This window comes from Canis lupus, chromosome 9 (assembly GCF_011100685.1).
Source record: "Canis lupus familiaris isolate Mischka breed German Shepherd chromosome 9, alternate assembly UU_Cfam_GSD_1.0, whole genome shotgun sequence".
Classification (NCBI taxonomy): Eukaryota; Metazoa; Chordata; class Mammalia; order Carnivora; family Canidae; genus Canis; species Canis lupus.
In genome coordinates, this window is record NC_049230.1 from 42,023,965 (window position 1) to 42,048,073 (window position 24,109).

General features: G+C 49.8%; 1 protein-coding gene across 8 annotated transcripts in view; it reads left to right on the forward strand.

Moving 5' to 3' along the window:
* Positions 1-24,109, forward strand: part of KSR1 (kinase suppressor of ras 1) — a 155,735-nt gene that overhangs the window by 72,017 nt on the left and 59,609 nt on the right. For 7 of the 8 annotated variants that reach the window (XR_005364703.1, XM_038548211.1, XM_038548214.1 and 4 more), the window contains exon 2: positions 12,104-12,244. Coding sequence is in view for 6 of the 8 variants with exons in the window: in XM_038548211.1 (XP_038404139.1) it covers positions 12,104-12,244 (141 nt within the window). In the remaining 2 variants the exon portion in view is untranslated. Of the gene's footprint in view, positions 1-12,103; positions 12,245-19,896; positions 20,223-24,109 lie in introns of those variants that run through there. The other variant, XM_038548217.1, reaches the window with a different exon arrangement.

Consider the following 24,109-nt stretch of genomic DNA (forward strand, 5'->3'; position numbering starts at 1 on the left):
AAAAATGGCAAATTGGACTTCATTTTTTTTTTTTTTTTTTTCAAATTGGACTTCATGACAACATAGCTGCTCTTTGAAATTTGGAAGGACTTTTTAAAGCGATGAATTTGGATAGCAGGTGGTCCCAAGAAGAATGAAGGTATACTTTTTCCTTTCGTAGGTTTTCGGGAAGCCAACAGGAAGCCGTAGGCTTAGAAATGTTAGCTTTAGAAGCTTTATGTATTTATTTTTTAAAAAGATTTTATTTATCAGGGAGAGGGAGAAGCAGGCTCCCCACTGAGCAGGGAGCCCGATGCAGGGCTCAATCCCAGGACCCTGGGGTCATGACCCAAGCCAAAGGCAGACGCTTAACCAATTGAGCCACCCAGGTGCCCCACCTTAGAAGCTTTAGAAGGAGGTTTGAAATAGTGTGGGCTTAGTAAGTGTTAGCAGAAATGACTAACAGAAATTGTGACTTCAACAAATAGGCAGTTAAGTTTCTTCTACACTGAGAAGTTTGGGGTTAGGTGGCTTACATGTTGACAGTAGCTGGATAGTGCTGCTGTCTCTGGTTCTCTGGACAACTCTTGGCAATTCAAATCTTTAAAGCGGGAAGAAGGTGGTGGACAGCCCTGGCAGCTGCCTCCACTTGTGAGGAAAGCAGACACTTCTCTGCAGTTCGGTGGATGTGTCCTTGTGTCCCATTGATCAGGACTGTCACAGACAGCCACAAAGTCCCATGCTGGGACCCCATCCCATGCGAATCTAAGTGGGGGCTCATGTTACTGTGATGTGAAGTCAGTGTAGAGAACCACTGACTCAGACCAGTTCATCACTGGGCACAGTGACAAAATCATTCTGTGAGTGAGGAGCAAGTCAGAAATGGACATGAGGTAGGGCATAAGCAATGCCTAATGCAATGGCTATTATCTTTTTTTTTTTTAAGATTTTTATTTATTTATTCATGAGAGACACAGAGAGGCGGAGACATAGGCAGAGGGAGAAGCAGGCTCCATGCAGGGAGCCCATTGTGGCACTCAATGCCAGGTCTCCAGGATCACACCCTGAGCCAAAGGCAGACACTTAATCACTGAGCCACCCAGGCATCCCAGTGGCTATCATCTTTTAGAGGAGTTTGCCATCACATGAGTTGACCTCTGGTTGTCTACTTACCTGCTCTTGACCTTTGCCCCCTATGTAGCCCTTTATCCTTTTCTGTGGTGACTGGAGTCGCTAGGCAAGCACTCATGTATGTTCCCGGAAAGGAACACCTTCTATATCCCCAGCACATGGCACAGTATCCTACACACAGCAGATGCTTTCAGATCAGAATTTGAAGTGCCTCCCCCATCGCTTACTTCTTGAAGCTTCCAGGGGATGAGATCCTCAGGATAGTAAATGGGGTGGCCCCATTGGCAGGGCTCCACCTTTGCATTAGGTGTGCCCTCTGCCTTTTTTCCTAGGCCACACTTAGTAATTCACACCCATGTCCCCTCTAGTAGGCAGTGTCAGGACTTCTCTGGGATTTCCTATTTTTTTAAAGTGTATTTTTATTCATTTATTCATGAGAGACACACAGAGAGAGAGGCAGAGACACAGGCAGAGGGAGAAGCAGGCTCCACGCAGGGAGCCCGACATGGGACTCGATCCCTGGTCTCCAGGATCATGCCCTGGGCTGAAGGCGGTGCTAAACCACTGAGCCACCTGGGCTGCCCATGGAATTCCCTTTTGTACTTGAGGGGTTCTGGGCTGAGCCGTGCTCTGTGGGACTGGTGGACTTCAGCCAGGCATATAGGAGCCGCGTGTTTGGACGGAGACAAAGCTGCGTCGATTAGGAATCTGGCTTGTGGGTGACACCTGGGCTTTGATGCCCACGCTCCCCTCAGTTACCCAGAAGTGCTGAGCTTTGAGACTGTGGAGGGCGGTGGCGGCGATGCTCACAGGGTGGACACACCTCCTTTTCTGTGCCTCCCACCTCCCACTGTCAAGTGAGGTCTCTCCATGGATAAGTCTGTCGCCTACATTTGTGTGAGCTCCTCAAACTCATGCGCTAAGTGTCTTGGGACTGTGTTAAGGTGCCTGGCACTGGGAAGAAGTCTCCCGACCCCTTGTTGCACGAATGGATTATAGATCAAGGTTCTGCTTCCCTTTCCTTGTGCAGTCACGTGAGGCGCAGGGAGGATGAAGCAGATGTCTGGCTTTCTCATGATGTAGTCCAGTTTTCCCACAGGCCCCTCCCCACTGGCTTGGCACTCTTGCTTTCTCTGTCCCCTGCTCACTGGTTCTAAAACACAGAGCACAAAGGATTGAATGGGGGCACAAAGCAAAACTGGAAAGGTATCCCTGAGACCACCGTTTCACCAGCTTTTTATTTTTAAAATTTATTCATGAGAGACGGAGAGAGAGGCAGAGACACAGGCAGAGGGAGAAGCAGGCTCCGTGCAGGGAGCCTGACGTAGGACTTGATCCCAGGTCTCCAGGATCAGGCTCTGAGCTGAAGGTGGCGCTAAACCACTGAGCCACCCGGCTGCCCTCACCAGCTTTTTAAGCCAAAGGTTGAAGAGCACATTTATTTGACGCCCCCCGCCGTGGCTTCTCAGGTGGAGGCTGTCTTAGAATAATACGTAGGTCAGGGAACTGCCTTCCTCTTGAAAATCTTTCCTATCAAGTCTCCTGACCTCAGTGGAGCCTGCGATGGAAGAGCAGGTGTTGCTAAGAAAACCCTCATCCGTAGCCATCCACCCTGGCTGGGCTCCAGCTCCATCTTTCCCAGGATGCTTTGTGAGCACTTCCTAGTCACATCGGTCTCTCCTTTCCCTCTGCATGCTCACACTTAGCATCAGGGCAGTGACAACTGGCGATGTTATCTAAGGGGGGGGGCTGCTGATTGCACTGTCCTTCCAGACAGGGTCACCGGACTCCCTGCTGTGCGGGGCTGCACACTGGTGCTCAACATCTATCCCTGAGGCCAGAGATGGATCCTGTTTGGTCTCAGCTTGGGCTTGAGGCTCCCATATGTAGCCCGTAGTCAGGCCTTGGAGTTTGTAGCTCCAGTAGAGACAAGGCAGGGCAGGGAGCCCTGAGTTCCCAGCTGTGACCCTGTCATCTCTGGCCTCCTTGGGAACGGCTCCACTTGTGGTCTGGGGCAGACTTGTTTGTTTGTATTTGAAGTTCCCTGACTCGGAGTTTGACGTCAGGGCAGGGTTGCTAGTGGGAGGCTTGGCGCGGAGATTGTCTCCGCACAAATGCACACGGTTGGCAGCTTCCCCAGGAGAGCCCGGGTGCGGGACAGGGCCGGCCGAAGGATGACTGTTTGCAAAATCCCCAGTCTGGAGATTGAGGTCACTTTCTCTCTCCTCACCCCACTGGCTTGGCACTCTTGCTTTCTCTGTCCCCTGCTCACCAAGAATAGCCCCGACCCCCTTTGTCCCCTTGAGGGCTCTGGGAGGCATAGCAGTGCTGGAGACCCAGGGCTGCCTCTGGTGCTCTTGGAGCTAAGTGCTGTGGTCGGTCCGTGCCTGTGCATGGAGCTGTCAGCTGCGTCATGACCTCCAGAGGCCTCCTTACATTCTCAGAAATCATTTTGCAACACGTTGGCCATGGTAGGCAGAGCAGACAGCTTAGCTGGCTGGGCTGGCAGGAAGTCCCCAGAAGTCCACTCCAGCTTTGGGGAGGGGGTGGGGAAAAATAAGAGGAACAGCTCCAAGGCCTGGGCAGGGCCAGAGGTGCCTGGGAAGGAGCAGTAGTGTCAGGAACTATCTAGGAAAGATGGGAGTAAGTCTCAAGAGCTTTAGCAACTCCCTGAAGTTTGGGATGGAGTGGACAGGGGCTTGGTACTAGCAAAGCCTGTGTCAAGATCTTTTTAGAGTATGGTGTTGCTCACCTGGAGGAGGGTGTCAGGCTCCCATAGGTGGTGGCGAGCTGGAGTCTGGTCCAAAGTGGCCATCCAGGTACCTCTCACCTTAGTCTGCAAAGATGCTGGGATATCCTTGAAAGGGGTGACTCTAGGTACTGGGCAAGGTGGTGGCTAGTTTTAGTGAATTCAGAGCTGGTCTGGAGCCAGGGATTGGGTATAGTCCAGATGATAGGTTTTGCAAATTAGGGTCAGAGGTGGTGGCCTGCTTGAGTGATTGGACACATTTGGAGAGTGGAGAAGTCTATGGCTTTTATTCAGAGGATTCACTGCCTGCAGCAGTCTGCGCATTGCTGGATTTGGGGCTTCTGATCACAAGAGAGGTAGACCCTGCCCACTGGTGTCCTGCTTGTGCTGGCCAGGATTGCTTGATAAGCTAAAGGTGTAGGTAGCAGGAGTCATTATTCTGGGAGATGGTATGGTACGTAGAAACTATTGAGTTTCTTTAAAGAATACCTTTAACCATATGATTTGGGAAAGTTACAAAGCTCTTGGTGTCCCAATTTTTTCATTTGTAAGGTGGGAATAATAAAATACACCCGTAAGTCTCATGGGTTTAGCATATGTGGTTTGACTATTTGTGAGTGACCCTAAGTGATGGGCCATACTTACCAGTGTGCTGAGGCTGGGCTTAGAATTGCACTCTGCTGTTTGCAGGGTGGGTGGGCATCCCTTAGTCAGCGAGTGAGCCAAGCAGGCTGCCCGGCATCCACATCTTGACACAGCTTTTTTTCTTGGCTTAATATTGAGTACACAGTACTTCCCACCAAGAGTCTAGAAGGGTCTGTGGTGTCTTCATTTAAGCTCGACGGTGTTTTGTGGGGAGTATGATATATGCTGAGGGAGATTGCCAGCTTTGGGGATATGTGAGGGTTTGGGAGATCACTCCTCTGCCTTCAGGGGTCTGCTGCAATTCCTACCTCCTGGAATTTTCATTGAGAATCCAGGGAGAGAAAGTGATAAGTTACTACATAAATAGAAGAGATCATTATAACTACTTAGAGCTGATAATGGAATAATGACATGATATGCATAATTGAGAAAGCCCATTGCTATACACGGGAATCTGGTGTACATCTCTGTGCCTGGGATTCATTTGTCCACCATTTATCTTTCAGCATCTGTCACATCTGTCCCCATAGACTGAACTGCCTGCCCTGCTTGAGATCTGAAAACCCCTACAACACTGAGAAAGGCAAGCAGCCAATGCCTGAGACAGAGTTAGGGTGACAAAAGTCGTGGCATCTGGCCGCTTCCAGAGCCTGGATTACAGATTTGGGGGCAACAAAATTGGGACCTCTGCATCCCAGGCGCTGCAGTGTTAGGGGGTAGCTGACTTTCTTTGCAGAGCTAGTTGTCTGTGTGTTTTCTGCAAAATTGCAAAAGCCTGCAAAAAGAGTAATCCAGATGGCACTGGCCAAAAGTCGTTCCACTCCTCCTCCTCGAGGCTGTGCTTGCAGGCTGAGCAGGGCTGATGCTAAGAGCATCCTGTTCAGTGAGCGCTTCATGTGTTCTGGCCATTGGGCTAAGCATTACACCTGCACGAATCCCATCGTGAGTTTTCAGCGGTGCTGTAGAGCAGGTGCTATTTCCTCCGATTTACAGGTGAGGAAACTAAGACGGAATAAACTGGCCACGGCCATGCCCCTGGTACGTGAGAACGCCAGGGGTGGAACTTCGGTCTGCCTCTGTCTGCCCGGCTGCTAAGCCTGTGCTTCCCTCCGTGGGTGATAGAACAGTTAACAATGGGAGGCATGGCCCTGACCGGTTAGAACGGGTGCTGGTGGTACATGGGAGGCATGGGTGCAGAATGTTTGCCCGGTCATTCCCACTGCACCCCCCAGCCACTCAGGCACAATGGCTGGCCCCCATCCTGCTACCCTGTGGGAGCCTGCGAGAGGTTTCTGCTGGGATGACCATTTCAGCCAGCATTGCCCTGTCTCACTTGGAGGCCAGGACAGCTGCCACCCCACCCCGCTGTGGTTGGTACTCTGGCCGCAGAAGAGCGCGAGTCCAAGGTCAGCCAGGCTCGTGGGTTGCCTCTGACAGCTGTGATGCTCTCTGAAGGGTGAATTTGAGAGCTGAAGATGCCTCCACAGAGCCATGTTTGGACGAACTTTGAGTAGAGCAGACATGGAAGGCCTTTCAGCTTCCTGGGCCCCTTGCAGTTCTGGGAGCTGCTTCCTGTTCCTGCAGAAGTTTCTCGGTGGCAGGTGCTTTGGGAGCTCTGACAGGTGTCTGCCCTTTAGGGATGTCTGACAGCCCCCCTCCCTGGCCACTTCACGGAAGCCATGCTTACGGCAGCTTCTATTTGGAAGGCCTGTGTTGGAGTCCCACCAGAGCAGCTAGAGATGGCAGTAGATTTGTGGTTGCTCAGGATGCCAGATGAGGCAAGGGGCATTCTGGAGTTGATGCTTGGCTCCAGCCATGCCCTCTGGTGCTGCTGCGGGGGGGTGTGAGCACTCCCAAGGAGGGGGGTGGTTCGTGTTCACAGGAGCCAACACCTGAGCCAGGTCCTGGCCCTCATGCCTTGAAAAGAAATGTACCAGATCTGTGAGTTCTCCCAGCGTCGTCCTGAAGACCAATGCCAGCTTTCGGGGTCGTCTTTAACCCCGATCTCTGAAATGAGTACAATCCCACCCACACCTGCCCTGTTGCCCAGGGAGGTTGTAAGAGAGCCTGAAGACTTGGCTTAGTGAGGACACCGCCCACTGAGCACATGTTTTCCTTCTTCCAGGCACTTTGCTGAATGTTTCACGTCCATGTTTTCTCATGTAAATCTCCACAACAACCTTCTGTGGTAGATCAGTCCCATTTTATAGGTGGTAAAACTAAGACAGGCTAAATCTGTGTCCACTCGTGGAGTGTGTGTGGACTGGGGATGAGAGGCCAGGTCCGTCTATCTTGAGCCAGAGTGCTGCCTCTTGGATGTGGTTGGAATAACCTAACAGTAATGTAGAAGGACTTGTCATATTTTTTCACTTATTCCAAACAGTTTTATATATGGTCACTCACTTGGCCCCAGCTTCTATAAAATGATACCCTTTTTATAGGTGGTGAGATTGAAGCTGAGCTAAGGGGGATTTCCCCTTAGATCCTTGATCTAAATGTCAGGGCTGGGACCAGGTCCTAGCTCTTTCAGCCTAGGACACTTATGAGGGCTTCCTGTGTACTCTAGTGGCTGGTACTACCTCTCAGCTGTGAAGCCAGGCTGAGTGTCAGGGCAGGGGTGAAGCACACATTCAGTGAAGCAGAAGAATATTGGGGGTGGGGTTACGAGTTCACTTCCGGCCTGGGGTCCTCCCCAGCGACCAGAGAGCCAGTAAGTCTTTCCCTCTTGCTGCACGTTCCTTCGCTGAAACCCCAGGTGCTTTTCTATTCCGGAAAATTTCTATCTTGCGGTTTTGTGGTTAAGAAAAAAATGACACTGCCTGTGAACGGTCCCCTTGTAGGCCCCTGGGGCTGGGCTGGCAGGTCCCACTGCGGTTTGTCTGGGAAAGTAGCCCCTGGGTGCTTCTGTGACTGTGACCAACTTTCCAAAAAGTGAGGCAGACTGGCTTACTCAGATGGAATTGCTGCATGCTGGGTACCTGCATCCTCTGTGAATGAGAATAGTTTTTTTTTGAATGAGAATAGTTTTGCTGCTTTAGCAGAAACCAGACCTATGAGGTGTTTCTTTACGAGCTCCGGGGGATAGATAGCAGCTGCCGGAGCATCAGACCTGCTGGCAGATGGGTCACAGCGCGCTGTGTGTCTTTCCTTGTCCCAGCCAGGCATATGGGTTGTTAACTGGGTGTAGTGAGGAGTCCCTTCACATTCTGCAGAATCCTACCCAGCCTCTGTGCTGTCTAGCAGGGATCACTAGCAACCTTTAAGAAGCCCACTCATTCCTCTTCTGGGGAACTTGCCTTGCCTTTAGAGACTGTTGAGCTCCTGAGTGACCACTTGCATAGTTAGCCTTTATTTTCTGCTCTCATTCTGGTAAATGTCTGAGCCTGGCAGGACTCCAAGGTAGATTGTATGTTCCTGTGTCCATTCGTCCAGCAGAGGTTTTACAGTAGCAGACTGTGTGCTCTGGGGGCTCTGCTGGTTCGTGGCAGGGATCCGAACATAGCAGACACCTGACCTTGGAGGGGGGAGGCATACGGTGGGAATCAGAAGAGTAAAATATTAGAACTTGGTTGTGTGTTCTGGTCAGGGAGGTGGGCTGAGGGGCATGGGCAGTGCTCTCTGGAAGAATGGAGTTCTAAGCTGAGCTGTGGCCCAGAGGTCACGGAAGAGAGCCTCTGGGCAGAGAGCCTTGAGGCCGAAAGGGGCTGGGTATGTGGGAAGGGGCTGAAGTCTAGGAAGCCGGGACCCTGGCTCATGGCTGAGGCCAAGGGGGCCAGTCTTGACCTGCTGTGAGGGCCAGACCTCTGCTTAACGGTTTTGACTCTGGACAGTTATTTGATGTTTTGCCCTGTCTTTACCAGCTCTTTGAGCCATGTTTGGAGAGTGGCTGGGATGGAGGGAAAGAGTGGCTTCAGCATGGGGCTGTGGTCCATGTGTGTCCTTGCCTCCTTCCTTCCTTGGGCCGTTTTGAGCACATGTTGCATACCAGGTGCAGTAATAGGCACATGGGGGCGGTCACAGATGAGATGGACACAGTCCTGACCTGATACGTAATAATCTGGGAACTTACACATCCTCAGGGTTTTTCTGTACTGTTCGATTCCTCCAACAGAGCATGGGCTGGATGTCATCATGCCTGTCGTTGTACAGATGAGAGAACCAAAACTCAGAAAGATGAACAAACTTCCCCGAAGTCATATAACTGTGAATGTGGGGTAGAACCTACATTTGAATCCTGATTTGGTTCAACTCTGGGGCCCGGTGCTGTGTCTGCTGCCCTGGGAACTCACACCGGTTGGGGGTGCAGCTGTAGAGATGTAGAGCACGTGTGCAGAAGGGGAGACGGGGACTGTAAGGAGGCCTGGGAAGTCTTGCCCAGCACGAGGATGCCGTGGCCAGAGGAGGGAAGGACTTGTAACCACTGCACGCAGCTTGAGCAGAGGCCCAGGGGTAGGAAAGTACAGGAAGTATTGGAGAAATAGCTCCTAGGTGAGTGTGCACCTGCAGGGCAGTGTGAGCCAGGGGTGGAGGGGAGCAGAGATGAGCCTGGGAAGGAAGGTGGGGAGTCCTCGGCCTCTGGTCACACTGGAAGGGATAGATTGTTGTGGGGTTAGGCCGGATGGGGGGGACAGGAGTGCCTTTACTTAACCCTGTAGGATAAAAGTGGCACTCACATCTTCCTGTTTGTTAACTGTGCTCTGAAGATGTTCCCGGGGCTTAGTTCCATGGTAGGACAGCAAATGTACTTCTCAAGTGGCCACTCGGATTGTACAGAGTGGTGTTCTGTTAGCCGTGTCACTCAGGGGTGTAAAGCCTCCGCAGAGAGTGTTTGATTAGCAGTGTCAGCTTGGGGTGCCTGCGGGGCCCGTGGTGCAGGAAGGCCAGGAGTCTGCCTCTGTGTAGGTTTCTCTAAACATCGAAACTGGAAATTGGAATCATTTTTGTTTGATTCCCTTTTCCCTCCCTGGCAATTGTGCCCACTTGCCACTGAGCCCTCTGGAGGTGGTGGCACATAATGATGCTCAGGTCCGCACGAGGGGGCGGGTATCCCTGAGTCTAGTCCTGGGGCCAGAGTTGCTAGGGGAATTTTCAGAAAGGCTGATGGAGAAGCAAATGGTCTTGTTTTGTTGTCAGTGTGGGTCTCGTTTCACATCTCACAAGGACTCTTTTTTTTTTTTTTTTAAGACTTTATTTGAGGGCAGCCCAGGTGGCTCAGCGGTTTAGCACCGCCTTCCACCCAGGGCGTGATCCGGGAGACCCGGGATCAAGTCCCACGTCAGGCTCCCTGCATGGAGCCTGCTTCTCCCTCTGCCTGTATATCTGCTTCTCTCTCTGTGTGTGTGTGTCTCTCATTAATAAATAAATAAATTCTTTAAAAAAAAAAAAGACTTTATTTGAGAGAAAGAGAGGGAGAGCATGAGCTGGGGGAAGAGCAGAGGGAGAGAGAGAAGCAAGCTCCCCACTGAGTAGGAGCCTGCTGTGGGGCTTCATCCCAGGACCCCCAGATCAGAGCTGAAGGCAGATGCTTAACCAACTGAGCATCCCAAGTGCCCCACAAGGATTCTTTACCTGTGGATAGAATTCGGGGGATCCATGAATTTATAGGGGGGAAAAAAGGAACCTTTATTTTCACTAACCTTAACTGGAATTTAATGTTACTCAGTTTGAATGTAGGCAACAAGGCACAGTCATCTTAGCATATATGTGTGACTCAGTCACCAGCGAAAAGCACAGCTGTTTGCATATCACCTTACAGTTGTGGCGATATCTAAAAAAGTAGTTGACGCTTGTCACAATATAAAAGCTGTCATAGTTATGAGACCCACAGCCAGCTATTGTTTCATGCTGTAATAAAGACGGGCTTTTGGGGGCGCCTGGGTGGCTCAGTTGGTTTGGCGTCGACTCTTGATTTCGGCTCAAGTTGTGATCTCAGGATCCTGGGTTTGAACCCGTCGTGAGGCTCCGTACTCAGTATGTCATCTGTTTTGGGCTCTCCCTCGCCCACTGTCCTACCCTCTCCTTGCCTCCCCCACATAAATAAATCTTTAAAGGAAGAAAGGTGGGCTTTTAGTACTCTTTCACCATTATAAATATTTTGAGAAATGTATTTAAATAGAATTGATTTCCTTTATAATCCTAAGTGTTTCGTTTGAAGCATCATTCTTAGAAAGGGACTGGGGACCTCCCTGGTCTACTGGGGAGGGGTCCATGGTCCCCAAATGGTCAAGAGCTCCTGTTAGGAATTGGGGAGCCTTTCTAAATACTTGAAATGTTAAATCATTAATTGTTATTACTTTTTTGTGAGTAACAGAATAATTATTATTACTAGTATCGTGAATAACAGAAGGATTCCTTACCCTTGAGAGAAATGCGCTGAGATATTTAGAGATGAGGAAGAAAGGAATGAATGAACAACAAAACCCCTTGAGGTCAGGGGGTACTGGGAAGTAGCTCTACTTGGGAGGGTTCCTGCAAAGACTTTGAAGGTGCATTCCTTCTGGGGAAGCTTGAAAGGCACCAAGGGGAGGCCAATGTGACAGGAGCCCTCACGGAGTCTCTGCATTCTTGGATCTCAGTGGAGCCAGGAAGCTCCCTGGTCCTCCTCTTGAGACTGTGAGCTCATTTCTATCTGTTCTATCAGCTCAACCTTCTTTTAATCAGCCCTGGGCACTGATGGGTGCACCCATCCTGCCCATCCCATCACCCCTCCCTCTGCATTCTTTAGTCCTGTGCAGAGCACCTGGTTAGAGCCCAGTGTTTGTCAGAGAGAGGACCAGGCTGTCCTTATTTCAACTTCCCTTCTTAAAGTTTTAGCTTTTTGAGAGGCTTTTGAAAACTATGGACACTCTTCCCCTGGAAAATGCAGAGTCGTACCTCTGAAATTTGCATACATATTGGGGTGTGCTTCCTGAAAGCCCATTGGTGAGCCCAAGTCAAGGACCTTTGCCCAGAAGGCCACATCCCAAAAGGCATGGCCAGCATGTGGTATGCTCATGTGTGCCAGGCATGCACCAAGTGCTTCATTTCTTCTTGGCCTCCCTGAGAGGGAGGTTCTGTTATTACTTCATTATCTGGAGGAGGAAACTGAGGCTTTTTGGGTGTAGGGGTTCAGTAATTCATTCAGGGTCCCTCATTAGGGTATGCCTGAGTCCCCGGATCCCAACTTAGGCAGTTTGAAACTAGGTTGGAAGGTTCCTAAGTGGAGGGTTACTCATTCTCCCCAAATCCCCACATCTTCCTTGTCCTCACTTACTGTCTGTCCCCCCACTCCCCCAGCTTCCCCAGGTGGGAGGCTCTTATGTGTTAACCCAGTTCTCTGTCCTGACCAGTGTTGCCCATTGATCTCCGAGGATGGGAGTCCTGAGGGTGAGGCAGTGTCAGCCAGCCTCAGGGTGCAGAGGGGTCACAAGTGGCTCTCCAGGTCTCCTGCCAACTTTCTCACGCCCGTCTCCTCTTCTCATCCTTCCATTTCCTACTTTATCGGTGTTTGAATGACCTCAGGGGGGATTCCAGCAGGCTCCTGTGTATTGTGCTTGGGGCTGCCACATGCATGTGTGCGCCCCAAATGAACTGGCCTTTTTTTCCCCTGGGCTCCCACAGGCAAAGCTGGTCCGGTACATTTGCAAACAGCAGCAGTGCAAGCTGAGTGTGGCTCCTGGCGAGAGGACCCCAGAGCTCAACAGCTACCCCCGTTTCAGTGACTGGCTGTGTACCTTCAGTGTGAGGCCAGCAGTGGTGCAGGTAAGCAGGGTGTGGGAACTGGGGGCAGGGGGGGGACTTGGGAGGATGCCACAGTGGGAGGAACCATAGTACCTGTGGCTCTAGCATGTGTCCTGGGTGTTGCTGCTTTATGAGGTAGACAGCCTGACCACACTGATGGTTCACTGACTCACCACCATAAGTAGAGCCAGCCAGCATTTCTGGAAGCATTGGCTGTATGACAGACACCATGCTAAACACTTTGTCTAGATAATCTCACTTAATTCTCACAAAACTCTGTGAAGGAATACTGTCATTATTGCTGTTTCACACTTGAGGAAATTAAAGCACAGAGTGGTTGGTTACATGCCTTGTTTGAAGTCCTACAGCTAGCAAGGGATCACTTTGGGATTCAGAAACAAGAGTCTGAGTTTAGTTTTCTCTTGTATCTGTTGTATTATCTTCCCTCCTTGATTCCCTCTTCCCATCCAGCCAGCCTACCCACCCACCCACCCACCCACCAACTAAACAGCCAATGAGCTTGGAGAGTGTACTCTGTGCCAGGTGTCAGGGACACAGGACAGCTCTCTTGAGGAGTCAGTAAATCAGTCTATAGCAGGTGGAGTTCACCGTCAGATCTCTTAAATCCCTTCAATTCTAAAATTAAAAAGTTGACGGTTGCTGTTGTTTAAAAGCAGTATGAATTGATTATTTATAGACACTTTGGAAAACAGAAGAGGAAAAAAATCACATATATATTCCCACCTTTCAGCAAAAGTCTGTGATCATTAAGATTTTGATATTTCCTTCTAGTTTTCCCCCCTAGTACTTAAGTCTTTTCGAAATTTCTAATGGGTCAGACCCACCGTGCTGTAAGGTAGTTACAAGCCAATGTGGCTATGATGTACTTGCAACGTGGCAAATCCACATGAGATGTGCTGTAATTTCAAAGATAGAAATCCAAAGATGTGCTGAATTCTGAAGACTTTGTATAGAAAAAAATAAAATATTAATAACTTTTCATATTTGGTATACATTGAGATGACACTTTGGGGTATATTAAGGTAAATACAATGTCATTAAAATTAATTTCATGTGTACTTGTTAAAATGTTGTGACTCAAAAATTTGAGTATATGGCTTGTATTATATTCTTCTTGGGCAACACTGGTTTAAACCATCCTGAATAGGGACATCTGGGTGGCTCAGTGATTGAGTGTCTGCCTTTAGCTCAGGGTGTGATCCCAGGGTTCTGGGGTCGAGTCCCGTATCGGGCTCCTCGCAGAGAGCCTGCTTCTCCCTCTGCCTGTGTCTCTGCCTTTCTCTTTCTCTGTGCTTCTCATGAATAAATAAATAAAATCTTAAAAAAACAACAACATACTAGCCATCCTGAATAAACAGTTTTGTTCTTATCATTTGCTATGCTAGCCAGCATGTTTTCTTCATACTTTCACACATAACCCCCCTCCCTTTTTAAAGTAGCTGTATAATGTTTGATTGTGTGCATGGGATGTGGTTTATCAGGCAGAGGCTCATCTCAGTCCTTGGGTATTCTATCTAATGCAGTAGTTAATATGATTTATGCAGCTATTTGTATATTTAGGAATTTTTCCTGGGAGAGATTTCCTGGACAGGAAGTGACATAAACTTAGAAGGTCTTGTCATGAGGTGAGTGGAGCAGGTGGGGGTGAACGGGGAACCCACAGGGTGCTGTCAACACATCACATGTGCCTGGCCTGGCCTAGCCCTGGCGGCCCTCATATTTGTGGTGCACGCCAGTGGTTATAAAGCTGGCAGGAAGGAGCTTGTCTGTGTGAAGGCTGAGGGAAACTGCCCTGTGAGATGGTGTTTCCTAGGGCATTGTTAACACTTACACATGCACACATGTATAAGGAGCCATGTCTCTCCACCCACCCACCTGTCTTTTTTTTTTTTTTTTAAGATTTTATTTATTTATTCATGAGAGACAGAGAGAGAGAGGCAGAGACATAGGCAGAGGGAGAAGCAGGCTCCCTGTGGGGAGCCCAATGCAGGACTCGATCCTAGGACCCTGGCGTCACGACCTGAGCCAAGGGCAGACGCTCAACCGCTGAGCCACCCAGGCATCCCCCACCCACCTGTCTTAACAGCTTTCTGCCGTATAGGAAGGAGATCTCAACATATATATAATGGTTGTCCATGATATCATGTTTAAAATCATGGACTTGGGAGCTAGGAAGAGTTGAATCCTGCCCCCCCACCCCACCCCTGCTAACCCCAACCTTTACTCCTCCTCTCCCCCAGTCTCAGAGGTGAAAAGCAATTTCCCTTCACACCTGCATCTGTAGCTTGCAGTGAAGGGTGCCCCACAGAGGCAATGACTTGCCCAGCATCTCCCCAGCAGCATCCCTCCTTGACAGAGGACCACCACACATTCAAGAGGCCAAAGGGCTCTGTGATAGTCTGGAGCTGGTAATAGGGACACCCTTGGGTTCTGACCCAGGCCTTCTGTACTCCAAACTGTGCCTTCTAACTTCCATTCTAGGGCCTGAGCCGTCTCCATCAGTTGGTTTAGCTTCTCCAGGCATTCTCCTTAGATCTGCAGAGATCTGCCAGTGTGCCAGGCACCCAGTTCCACCTATATCTGCCTGTGAGACAGGAGCCAGATGTGCCCGTTGCAGAAGCTGGAGCCATGGAGACTGGCTGCAGGGGGCAGCTGGGACCGGGGTCTCCCAGCCAGACCTGGAGGCATAGCAGATACTGAGTTAGGTGATGTTTGAGTCATGAGGTTGTGAGTGATGCCTCAGAGCTGGTGGTAAATGAGAGGGCAGGCTCATTTGTGTGGAAGGGTTAGGTAGGAGGAAGAGCCCAAGAGCCAGATATGGTTTGGGAACCAGGATGCTACATGGCCCGGGGGACTGGGGTCGAGACTGAGCAGAGAACTCTGTGGGAACGACGGGGTCAGGGTGAGAGAGCAAGAGCATCTCCAGCTGCCCGGGGACCGTGAGGCCGCTCAGAAACAACATGTTTCAGGCCGAACTCTTGCTCTTCTCCTTCTATTCACATAGACATGTTTTCTTCCCTCCTCTGCCCATCTCAGAGAACAGTAGCATCATCTGCCCAGTTGCTCAAGCTACAGCCCTGAGTCTTCCCTTGCCCTCCCTCACGTATGTGAACCCCGTGAGCTCTGCTCCCAGATCTGCAGACTTGTCTACCTCTCCCCATCCCCACCCTCTTCCTCTCCCTGGAGTGCTTTCTCCTTGGCTCCTACTGGGGACATCACTATAGCATCAGGTCCATTGTCACCTCCTCTGAGCAGCCTTCTCTGATAACCTGATATATAGATCACTCATACCCTTTATTTTCTACCAGTGCATGTTGGCTGATTTTTCTCATTGACACCGACCACTTTCTGGAGTGTATCTAACTGTATGTCGTCTATCTGTTCTCTCCTGCTGGAATACATGCTCCACGACAACCCACTGAGTGTTGGGCTCAGTGTGACGATTGAGAGGGGAGGTAGGGTTGAATCTCATTCTTGTGGTGGATGTCCCAGGAGTCGAGGGTTTGGTTCTGAGTGAGTGGCACAGATTACTCTGACTTTTCATGCCCCACAAGAGAAGCCTCTTTAGAATCACAGCCCCATGATCTACCTTCCCAGCTCTAGGGCCTGAGCCGTCTACCCACAAGTCAGCTTCTGGGAGGAGCCCTGGGAAAGTTGGTACCCTCAGGAAGGCCGGCACAAGCCATTGCCCTGGGGAGTCCTTGGGCCTCTTTGGCACCCCTCTTGTGACCATACCAACACGCTTCACTCGTTAAAGGGTTGTGCTTCCAGGAGCTGGGCCAGCCCTTCACTGCGAGGCCTCTGTAGTCTGGGGCTGTACCATGACCCATGTGCCTCTTACACTGTGAAGCACTTGGGAAGGTCAAGTACTTAGAACCACAGTGGTGTTCACTGGGGTGGAGGAGAGAAAATTTGGGCAATTTCCTCACTTTTCATCCTCAGCCGCTGTTATTCCTGAGTGAGAGCCAGACCCACAGGGACTGCTGGAGGTTTGCACACAGGTAGCTTGAAATAACCGTCTGGGGAGTGCAAAGAAGGGAATGAAGGGAAGGCTGGAGGCAGTTTTCTGAATCAAGAGGCAATGGGAATCTGTTCAAGGCCTAAGAAGGGTGGCAGGGACAGAAGCTTCCTCACTGCCACCCCCACCCTGCCGCCCCCATCCCTGGTGCCAAAGGCCAGTCATGGGCATCCTTACCAGAAAGTTTGAGGAATGAGGCCTGAAAGGGTAGGGAGCATGAGAAGGGTGGGCCAGGCTACCTGAGAGGAGCTGGGGAGCAGACCAACAGCTTTCTGCATGGGTTTTAAGGATCACAAGGAACCATTGGCTGGGTATCACAGTATGTCTTCCCTAAAGTCTCCAGACCCCTTTTCTCAAGATTATTCTGTTTCTTCCCTTCAAATCTCAGGTTGGTTCTTAGGCTCAGGCCAGAGCATGCTGAAGGTTGGAAAGGAGGGCAGTTTCCATTAGTAACCCCAGCCCCTGCTGATTGGGGAGGGGGCAGCCTCCACTCAGCTCTGCTCCTGGAATCTCTCTTTATTACCTGTATGAGGGCATAGTGATGGGGGCCCGGAGTTAGAGCAGCTCCCTGGCGTAGGCCTCAAGATTGGTCCCAGGGTATGGGTCTGATTTTACACTCAGATGGTTGTTTGGACTCTGACACCTACTCTACCCTGTTTTTGGCCCTGATGGGTCTTGTGTGCTTGTAGCCGGAATTGGTTCTAAAACTTCCACCCATCAAAGATAGGTGCAAATCTTAGAAACCGAAGGTCTAAACAGCATAAAAACCCATGCTTTTCCAAAATTGACATCAGAGATAGAACCCTTTAGCTTCTGAATGGCATCTGAACATGGCTAATTTTCTTAAAAAATGTTTTATTTTGGAAGAGTTTTAGATTTATGGGAAAACTGCAGTGGTTCCTGTATGGTCCTCACCCAGATTCCCCCATCATTAACATCATACATTACTGTTGTACATTTGTCAAAACAGAAAACGTTGGTATGTTACTGTTAACTAAATTCCAGACTCTTTTTGGATTTCACCAGTTTTTCCATTAGTGTCTTCTTTTCAGTTCTAGGAGCCAATCCAGGATGGCACATTGTTCTTATTTACATACAAATTTGTTTCTTTTTTTATTTTTATTTTTTATAGTTGCTAAAATGGGCTCATACAGTATTTTCTGTCTTAATCTCGTCTCTGTGTTAGTCATACAAATGCATCTCATTCCTCTTTAACAGTAGACTAGTTAAAAGTAGGATTTCTGCAAACCAGCTTAGCAATAACTGTCTGAAGGGTGCCCATCTGTGCACATAGAGGCACACACAGAAGGCTTCATCCTGTGCCTAGAAGAGTCCATGTGCACAGCTGCACAGCACCTGGCCTGTGGGAAGCCCTTGGCAAATATTTGCTGGGTGAAAAGGTGACCAAGGAATGAATGAAAGTCCTCATGGGATGGAGGCTGCTGAGCAGCACCACTCCCGCCACGTGAGGCTGGATCTCAGGACCCTGGGATCATAACCTGAGCCACCCAGACGCCCTAAGATAGAGTTTATTTTTTTATTTTTATTTTAAAAAATATTTTATTTATGGGATCCCTGGTTGGCGCAGCGGTTTGGTGCCTGCCTTTGGCCCAGGGCGCGATCCTGGAGACCCGGGATCGAATCCCACGTCGGGCTCCCGGTGCATGGAGCCTGTTTCTCCCTCTGCCTGTGTCTCTGCCTCTCTCTCTCTCACTGTGTGCCTATCATAAATAAATTAAAAAAAAAAAAATTAAAAAAAATATTTTATTTATTTATTCATGAGAGACATACAGAGAGAGGCAGAGACACAGGCAGAGGGAGAAAAGGCTCCCTGGGGGGAGCCCAATGTGGAACTCGATCCTGGAACTCCGGGATCACGCCCTGAGCCAAAAGCAGATGCTCAATCGCCGAGCCACCCGGGAGTCCCAGATGGAGAGTTTAAAACATGGTCTTTTTTTTTTTTTTTTTTAAGATTTATTTATTTATTTATTCATGAGAGAGAGAGAGAGCGAGCGAGCCAGAGACACAGGCAGAGGGAGAAACAGGCTCCACGCAGGGAGCCCGATGTGAAACTCAATCCTGAGTCTCCAGGATCACACCCTGGGCTGAAGGTGGCACTAAACCGCTGAGCCACCCTGGCTGCCCCAAGACATGGTCTTATCTGTGTATCTTTTTTTTTTATTTGGTTGGTTTTTTGGAGAACAGATCTGAACCATGAAGTCTGGCAATTTCCTTTGCCTGAGCTGTCACTGCTGACAGTGGCTCAGGACTGCAAAGCCATTCCCTGAGGCCTCTGGGCATGGCCTTCCAGTGCTGGGAGTTGTCCTTTGGGCCTCTCAGTTCTCTGCTTATCTTGACCCTTCTGGGAAATAGTGCCCTTCTGCTTGATGAAGAGAAGGGATGCATGTGGAAGTGGCCACAGGGTGGTAGTGACACTTCCTGGTTTCTGGTGTGGATGAAGGGACTCTGCTCTCTTTCTTCCCTTCCGAGTCCAATCTCAGCCCTCTGCAGCTCCAGAGCCTGCTGTGGGTGCTTTGGACTTAAATGACCTTTAATTCTAGCTTCTTTGGAGACAGACAGCCTGGGAGACATCTTCATACGTTTACTCAACCATCAGATCTTTGTCTAGAGCGACCCTATCCAATAGAACTTTCGGTGACGATAGCAGCATTCTGTACTGCCCTACCCAGCATGGTAGCCATCAACCACATATGACCACGGAGCACTTGAAACAGGATTAGTGTGACTGATAAACCAAAATTTGAATTTTGTTTTATGAATTTTTTTTTTTAAGATTTTATTTATTCATGAGGGAGAGAGAGAGGCAGAGACACAGGCAGAGGGAGAAGCAGGCTCCATGCACCGGGAGCCCGACGTGGGATTCGATCCTGGGTCTCCAGGATCGTGCCCTGGGCCAAAGGCAGGCGCTAAACCGCTGCGCCACCCAGGGATCCCTGTTTTATGAATTTTAACGTAGAGACACATGGCCCTGGCTGTATTGGACAGGGCAGGTCTGGAGCCTGCCCTGGCGGGACTTTGTGCTCACAACTGAGATGCTAGAGACACTCCCCCACCCCAGGAGCTCATAGGCTGTGGTGAGACTTGCTGAGAGCCGACACCAAATACCCTGACAAAAGGCAGCCTGGGATTCATGGGAGCAAGCAGGCAAACCCACCCTGGGAGTCGGAGAAGGACCAGCACCAGGGAGAGCTTCCCTCAGAGCTGGGAGCTAGGCTGGCAGGAAGGACAAGAGGGCGGAAACCGTACCAGCAGAGACCCTGAGGTCTGAGAGAGCTGCTTGGGACTCAAAGGAAGTGCTCGCAAAGGGCTTGGCCTGGGAGGAGACCAGTGAGCAAAGGGTCAGTTCATGGAAATCTTCGCATGGAGGGATTTATCTGGAGATCAATGCCGTGCATGTGTACTGGAGGGGGAGAGAGAACATTAGAATTGTTTTAGGGAAACTAAAACCCCTGCTGGTGAGACGCTGGGTTCATCATGAGGACAGTGAAAGGTGAGAAGGTGCTGGTGTGGGAAACGGGGGGTGCCGCGTGGAGGAGGGGCCCTCAGGCCTAGCACTGAGCTTGAGCCTGGGTTCAGAGGCAGGGTGCCTTTCCCCTCCCTCTCCAGACACATAGAGTCACACACTGTGACTCTCTCCTCCACCCTCACCCCTTGAAGCTTCCACAGGTTAAAAATCACAGCTTCATCTTGTGGCTGCAGCTGGGGGGAAATGATTTCAGAGCCTGCTGGCATGGAGCCATTTTTTTTCCTTTGGGCAATTTCCCTGTTGGAAGTTGTTAGAGGAAGTGGCGAGCACTGACTGGGATCAGTCCCAGCCGTGAGAGTGAGAGGTGGGTACTGCAGAGGCCGAGATTCCAGGGCCCAAGCAACAGGCCACAGGCTCCCCTGAGTGAGCTCTTGCTGGTGGTGTTTTGTCAACTGAAGATGCAGGCGAATCCGGTAAGGGGGTTTTGTTAAGGCTCTGACTGGGCAAGTTTCTCTTTACAGCCTTTCCTCTACTCCCCTCGAATTCTCATGTTGAAAATCAGGCCTTCTCTTGGGGATGGGGAAGAAAACTACCTGAAGTCTGCCACCATCTTGGTTTCCCACTGGCTGGGAGTGGCCGTAGCTCTGTATGGGCCCTGGCGAGCGGGCTGGATGAAGCAGGAGGCTGTGAAAAAGTAAACTGCAAAAGCGAGTCGGTATTTGGCTCCTGGGTTCAGCTTTAAGGCACATGAATCCTGCTACCCTTCTGCTGAGCCTCTCCTCCTGCCCATCTTCCCGTCACCCCCACCCACTCCCCAGAGCCAGAGGCTCCACGGTTCAACAGCCTTGCTCTTGGCAGCTGGGAGCCACCTCCAAATGCAGCTCACACTCTCCCGAGACTGCGTGGAGGGATCGGCACCAGCGTGTTGGCTCCAGCAGCCCAAGGCTGCTTTGCTACTGACAATTTGAGGTGTCAGTACCAGCCCAGCAGGATGGGGCGGTGGAGGCCTGGACGGGGGGCCAGCGTGCCCATGTCACCCAACCAGTCAGGAGAAGGGCTGGAAGTGGGGTGGCATGGAAGGAAGGTGGCGCTTTTGTGTTTATATTGTCCTCTTTAATCCTTATACCCAGGGTAGAGGGAGGCGGGGACACCTTGGTTCCCATTTTATTGCTGAGCAAACTGAGGTTTAGAGAAGTTGAGTGACAGGTCAGTGTCACACAGTGAGCCTGTTAGCTGGGTCAGGATTCAAAGTCAGGTCTCTGTGATTGCAAAGCCAGAGTTCCTTCCTTGACTTGGTTTCTTATTTAGAAGAGCCCAGCCTGGGGTTACCTCCTGCAACTGTATGATTGAACTGATCTCTTTCTCTCTCCCTTCCTCCCTCCCTCTGTCCTTTGTCCTTTTCTTCCTTTCCTCCTCCGTCTTTCCTTAATATACATTCATTCTACATACATTGATCACTTATCCGGATTAATTGGGGGGGGAGGGCAGCCCCGGTGGCGCAGCGGTTTAGCTCCGCCTGCAGCCCAGGACATGATCCTGGAGACCCTGGATCGAGACCCACGTTGGGCTCCCTGCATGGAGCCTGCTTCTCCCTCTGCCTGTGTCTCTGCCTCTCTTTCTCTGTCTCTATGAATAAATAAATAAAATCTTAAAAAAAAAAATTATGGTGGGGGATAACTGATGAACAAAATACAGTCTTCTTGGGGGGCTTGCAGGGTGGTGGGATGTACAGATCTACAGATAACAGCTGAGGAAGCAGATGGGGCCCTAGGAGAGGAAGGGCTGAGATGGGGCACCATACAGAGCCGAGGGCCTTCCTGTGTTGTCTCCTGCCCTCCCAGTCAGGCTCTCATTCAGTGTAGTTAGTTCCTGTTGTATGCCAGGTCCTGTTCCAGGTGGCACGCATGGGTTCCTGTCCTAATCGAACTTGCATACCTCCCTCTCTCCAATTGATGAAGTGATTTATTTTCTAATTCTGAGCCAAAAGGCCCTCTTTGAAGCTTTGAGTGTGAGGTTGCCCCTGGTTTCTAGAAATCGGAAAAAATCAGAGCATGATGGTCCTGGTCGCCCCTTCTACTGGTTGGCATTTATGAATGGTGAGTCCATCTCCTCAATTCTTTGGATTTCTGGGCTGCTGCCGTGTCCAGTGAAAACTGGCCAGACTGGAAGAGCCATGCAGGCAGGAATCGGGCTATTTTGTTCGAGACTCTGTCCCTGCCACCTGGCACATTGAAGTGTCCTCGTTGAATGAACAAATTAAGATCAGATCACCCAGAGCTCTGGTCTCTTGGGCTGAGGGGTCTCAGGAACTTTCTCATCTAGGCTCGTGAAGGTTGAATTACAGGGGCCGCTGCAGGGAGGTATTTGGGGGCTGCTGAGGTCGGGATTCCTGAGCTGCCTCTGCTCTGTTTGGTGAGGGGCTGGACTTGGGTCAACTGTGTGCCTGTAGTCCTGCTGTGGGATGACTCTGGCTTAGGGTGTGCTGGAGCCACCTCTGGGGCCATCCAGCTCCTGGGCTGCCAGTTTGTGTTCTTCCATCCTCCGGGACTGGCCTCAAAGGCAAGATTGCTCTAAGACACACCTCACCAGCCAGATATCATTGGGGAATTCTTGTGTCCACACCACAGTGTTTTAATTATTGCAGACAAAACCTCTTCTCTTATTACCCTTCTTTTCAAGACAATCAACATAGACGTTTTGGTGACTTGGTTCTCATCCATATGCTTTGGGGCAAGGAGCAAGATTGGAAATAGCTCAGAACCTGGTTTTGGGAGGCAGACAGAAATTGGATTTTGCCACTTGCTAATGGACAAGTCCCTTCCCTCTCAGCCTGTTTATTCTGTTGTACGTTCTCTAGGTAGAAACTGAGGAGTCACTTCTCATTCCTTTTGCATCCTTAACCTCCACATTTGATTGACTAGCAAAGCCTCCTGGCTCTATTTCCAAATAAATCCCAAATCCACCTATGTCTCTTTTTCAGTACTGCCCTTTCCCCAGGCCTAGCTACTGCACGGACTTGCGCAGTAGCACCTATCATCACTCTGTCTATTCTTGCCCTCTCCTTCATTTCATTTTTCAGCCAAGTATGATTTTTCTGATACCCCAGATCTGATCATTTCACTTTTCTGAGTACAGTCCTTCATTTAATGTCTTGCACTCAGCATAAGATCTAAGCCCCTTCACCATTATCTGCAAGGCCCTGAAGTATTTGGCATCTGCCTCCTTCTTCCACACCATCTCCTACCCCTCCGCACTTCGCCTTGTGCCAGAATACGTCAGGTTTCCTGTCATAGCCCAGGGCCTTTGTATGTTCTGTTTCCTCTGCCTGGAAATTTCTATACTCACATGGCTAGGATCTTTAGAAGTCTGTTCTTCAGAGAGGCCACCCTGTCTAAAATGAGATGCCCCCCGTATCTCAACATGCTCTTTCCTTTTTAGCATTTATTCACAAATTTCAAGTACATATTTTATTTTATTTTTTAAATTATGTTTCCCAATTACTCAGCTATTAGGAATGACAAATACCCACCATTTGCTTCAACGTGGATGGAACTGGAGAGTATTATGCTGAGTGAAGTAAGTCAGTCGGAGAAGGACAAACATTATATGTTCTCATTCATAATAGTGAAAGGGAATATAAGGGAAGGGAGAAGAAATGTGTGGGAAATATCAGAAAGGGAGACAGAACGTAAAGACTGCTAACTCTGGGAAACGAACTAGGGGTGGTAGAAGGGGAGGAGGGTGGGGGGTGGGAGTGAATGGGTGACGGGCACTGGGGGTTATTCTGTATGTTGGTAAATTGAACACCAATAAAAAATAAATTAAAAAAAATAAATTATGTTTCCCTAATAGATATAAGCTTGCTAGAGGCTAGAAAAAGATTACATATTTTGTTTGCTGTCATATTCCTAGCGTGGAATAAAGTGTCTGGCACACAGTCAGTATTCAGTAGCTGTCTATTGATGAGATGGTTGAAAGGGAGGGATAAATAGATGGAGGCATTAATGGTACCAGGGCACATAGTAAGTACATACTAAGTACAAGCGATTATATTCTCCTACTAATTGGAATTTTGCTATAGCAAGTTCCAATACTGACTGGTATAAACTAAAGACTTGTCAGCTGAAGTAATACAAGTCTGAGGAAGTCTGGACACAGAAGTTCAGATGATGCAGTTAGCGTATACTACTCAGCCAGGCCCACTTCACATGGCAGGCCCCAGGCACCAGCTGCTAAGCCTCACTTTCTTCATGCATAACTGGTAGTGCTTGCCTGGGAGAACTTCTTCCCAAGAATGATAGCTGAAAAATCCCAGGGAAGGCTCTGAATGGCCTGCCTTTGGTCATATGTTATACCAGAA